Below are 4,499 nucleotides of genomic sequence, written 5' to 3'. Positions count from 1 at the left end.
TATTAACAAAACATACCCAAAAAAAAAAAAAAAAGCATTATATGTGTGGTGTTCAATAGAGGGCGCCAGTAAACATGACGCACAGCTCGCTCAAGAGAAAAAGCACAACATTAGGTCGGCAGAAATTGTGTACGCCTGCGCCCTTGACATGCTGCTGTCTCGCTATTTTAAAACAGCTGCACTTGAAAGTGTTAGCCGCTGGATGTCAATCAAGACGACTCGAATAACATGAATTCTTAATATATAAATTCACACAGTAGCCTACGTGGAGTCTAATAATATGTAAGGATATCGGCTGGCCGAGAGCACCGTACACGTCATGTGTAGCGCGAGCCAAATCAATTGAAGTTCGCTGGACATTATTTCATATTCTTATTCGGCATACGGAGACTCTGCTCTAGATAGCTCACAGTTTTTGAGATGATCAATTTCTGCAATGGCGAGGGGTCTGTTTTCACGGGCCTGGATGTCAAAGACTTACCACTGTCAGGTAAAAATCCCTTTGCACATTATTATGCATTATTGTTATGACGAATTATCTCTACCTCCCAGCGAATGCCTGGTGAGAATTAATTTTTCGCAGCAGTGTGGTTGACCTTTAAGACCGAGATAATTTTTCTTATCTTGAATCTATATGTTTTGTTTTTAACGAGGTAAAAACGCGGTGCAGCTGCTGCTATAATCTGCTTGGAATCTTTATCAGGTCTTGTAACCGTGGTCACAGACAGTATCTCGCTTTTGCACACGCGACCACAATAGCATGGGTTTCAAAATATGTTTTTGACGTCAGAGACATATGGTGAGGGAATTTTTCTTATTTATGGAAATAATTCCTCCATTTACCCTTGAGAGGACTGAGTTGTCATGGGCTGCTCTGCTGTAAAATTAATCCCCTTCACTGGATGCAGTTAAACTGGGTCTGTGGTGCCATGGCAGCCTGCACAACTCCACAACAGGACTAAGGAGCTTAAATAGAAGCCAGGCTTAGAGCAGACATGTGAAATGTTTTTTGTATTTTGCATGTAAAAGGTTGAATCATTGTTTATGATCCATATGTAAACTAGAGACATGCATATGAACATTTAAAATGGCAAACTAAATATGAAAGCCATTCGTTCACATAACCAAATGGCTTTAAATATGGAATTCAGTAACAATTTATTTGAAGGTGTCCTTGTTACACATATTACATGTACTTACTAGCCTATTATAAAAACAATTAATTACATGCAAGTAACCCTAAGCCAAACCCTAATCCTAAACCTAACCCCAAGTACATGTAGTACATGCAGTTAATTAATATTACTCAGTACTTAAATGTATAATTACCGTACACTGTAACAAGGACACCTTAAAGTGCCCCTATTATGCCATTTTTAAGGTTTCTAAGATTGTTTTGGGAGTCTCCTACAATAGGATTACATGCATGCAAGGTCAAAAAACGCTTTCGTTTTCTCAAAATATGCATTTAATATCGCCTCTTTTTCCAGCGATTTCTAATTAGCAGTTCTAATGGCGCTTTTCCACTGCATGGTACGGCACGGTACGGCTCGATACGGTTCACTTTTGGGGGGTTTTCCACTGGGTACAGTACCTGGTACTTTTTTTTACTTTTTTTAGTACCGCTTCGGTTGGGGTTCCAAGTGAACCGTACCGTTACCAAAACGTGACGTGTAAACTCTGCTGATCACGGATTGGCTCTAAAGCGGTACTGAACTGCAGTGGAAACGCAAACCGTGCCGAGCCGAACCGTGCTGTGCCGTACTGAGCCGTACCGAGCCGAGTCGTACCACGCAGTGGAAAAGCGCCATAAGATTCAGTCTCTCTAAAACCCTCCTTTCCGTAAGCCTACTCTGCTCTGATTGATCAGATGGCCCAGTCTGTTGTGATTGGTCTACTGTGTACAGCGTGTGTCGGAAACGATACGCCCATTGCCATAGTTCCATATTTTGAATGCTTGATAGAAAATATAAACATCTATTATTTATCATACTTGTGATTCAGTGGAGCCAGCTGGTCCAAATAAACGGAGTACTGTGCCATCGTTCAAGAGCAAGCGTTTAGTGAATCCCTCGTTGAACTCCCCGAGATTTTTTTCTTAACTTCCAGAGATTAGAGAAGCAGTCGTCAGAAAAATGACTTTTTTGTGGGCGGCGTCAAGTTGTTCGCTGCTGGCCAATGTAGAACATAGGTGGGAATTATGCAAATGTGTTAGATAGATAGATAGATAGATAGATAGATAGATAGACAGACGGACGGACGGACGGACGGACGGATGGACGGACGGACGTGTTTCCCAGATTGCATTTCCTGTGTTGAATGTCTTTGAATTACATTTTAGTAAATTCCTTTTTCTGTAGTTCTGTATTTTGAACGCTCTATAGAAAATATAAACATCTATTATTTATCATACTTGTGATTCAGTGGAGCCAGCTGGTCCAAATAAGCGGAGTACTGTGCCATCGTTCAAGAGCAAGCGTTTAGTGAATCCCTCGTTGAACTCCCCGAGATTAGAGAAGCAGTCGTCAGTAAAATGACGTGTTTGTGGGCAGGGTCAAGTTGTTCGTTGCCAGCCAATGTAGAACATAGGCGGGAATTATGCAAATGTGTTACCCCATGACGTATAGCCGTCACGGAAGTGGAATTCGAATTACCAATGACTCATTTAGGCTGTAGAGAGTCGATTCTTTATTTTGGGAGACAATAACTTTATTTATCGTGCACTTTCGGCTTTACAACTTTGCTGATCGTTTACATTCACATACAGCTACATTACACGCTGCATGAAAGGCAATATTGGAAATGGCATAACAGGGGCACTTTAAAATAAAGTGTAACCTGGAATTCCTACAGTGACAGATGTAAAGATCATGTTATGTGAAAAATATAGTAAAACTGACCCATATATAAATTTACATTATAAAATATTAACCACTGAGGTTGATAGGGTTAATATACACAATATAATTAAGTTAATTATGAATGTGAGTTCAGATCTAGGACCTTGAGTAAGCATTTGTTTGGAATTTGAGATATTATGAAATGTGCTCTATCCAGTTCCTGTTTTTTAACAGGCAGGTTTTTTTTTTCAAACCATTGTGCACACCTTTTCTTTGTGTAAATGCACAATTAATATATATTTTTGTCTTGGCTATCTTATCTTTAATCTCTGTTCTTTGCAGATTTTGTGTTTTGTGTTTCATGTTAATCCTTTTTCGAAAGGGACAAACCCCAACTAGTTCCTTCAGAGAACATTTTCAGAAATTCAAGGCAAAAATGGCACCAAACATGCAAATTTTTAATGTAACTAATAAATCACTTCACTTGCTGGACAAAGGGCATAAATATACACATGTATAATTATACTAATATATAAATCTTATTATTTCAAATGTATTCTAGCAGAGTGTTCATTGTATTAGGTATTATGATTGTGCATTATATGTAGAGGTAGATTTGATTTCAAATCAACAGCTATAATTTTTCACGGTTTATTTCAATTAAAGTCAGAGTAAACTATAAAAAAGGATTGTAACATATTTTGACAATGTTACAACTAGTATATTTACAACAGTACTAGTAATGTGAGCTAAGAAAGTAAATAGGGCTCATTTTAATTTCATACTGACTTTAATAGAAACTGAATTTGAACTGTTTGACAAATGGACGACATGCATGTTTTTCTTAGAGATGCGCCGATCGATCGGCCAGGGATCAGAATTGGCCGATTTTCCTCATGATCGGCCCGGATCGGTGACCAGCCGGTGTAGCAGCCGATTCTGTTCCCCTCGGAATGTCCGTTTCCCTTTACACAACCATACTACAATTCTTGCGTAGTTGCCGAGTTACCATACGTACGATCAGAACTAGCGTGTGCAAGAAGCTCAACTGAATGTACGGCAAGTCAAATGGTTCAAAATACCGTCTTTAATCAGAAACTTGAAAATAGTTTTAAGAAGAGAGGTTTTTCAACTTGAAATTTAATTCCGCTTATTTTTTCCAATCAAATGTATTACCGATTTCAATGTGATGCTTAAGACTTTGGCTATTCTGGTTTATACTGTCTTATACTCATTTATGCTCATTTATTTAATTTTTTTTATTATATGCCTTGCTGTTGTTGTATTTATGTGTGCACTGAAAGCTTAAAAAAGTGTTTGTGGTGTGTGAAAAATACATTAAAATAAATATACCATAAATGTTGTGTACAAATCAGAACCCTATGCACACATGAAAATTTTCATGGATACAGATTTATTTTTTCTTTCCTTCATTCAATAAACTACGAACCTGGTTAAGAGACACTGTGCCTTGATCAGTAAGAATTATCTTTGGTGCCCCAAACCTGTAAAATAAATTAATGCAGTGAGAGACAACTGCTTCAGATTTATTCAGAATAGCATAGGCTATTTTGTGTAATAGTAAACCAGGACACAAATGTACTCATTTCCATTGTTGGTCCTGGTGACTTTCCCCACTAAATTCATGCCCAGCTTTTC

General features: G+C 38.2%; 1 protein-coding gene across 1 annotated transcript in view; it reads left to right on the top strand.

Moving 5' to 3' along the window:
* Positions 1-91: 91 nt before the first annotated feature.
* The window catches only part of dipk1aa (divergent protein kinase domain 1Aa), a 26,884-nt gene continuing 22,476 nt past the window's right edge, over positions 92-4,499 (top strand). The window contains exon 1 of the mRNA XM_016523589.1: positions 92-490. Within this exon, the coding sequence (XP_016379075.1) occupies positions 437-490 (54 nt within the window). The 5' untranslated portion in view covers positions 92-436. The remainder of the gene's footprint in view (positions 491-4,499) is intronic.

This window comes from Sinocyclocheilus rhinocerous, unplaced genomic scaffold, assembly GCF_001515625.1.
Source record: "Sinocyclocheilus rhinocerous isolate Xijiao unplaced genomic scaffold, SAMN03320098_v1.1 scaffold930, whole genome shotgun sequence".
In the NCBI taxonomy this organism is placed as follows: domain Eukaryota; kingdom Metazoa; phylum Chordata; class Actinopteri; order Cypriniformes; family Cyprinidae; genus Sinocyclocheilus; species Sinocyclocheilus rhinocerous.
This window is presented reverse-complemented; position numbering and strand designations above follow the sequence as displayed.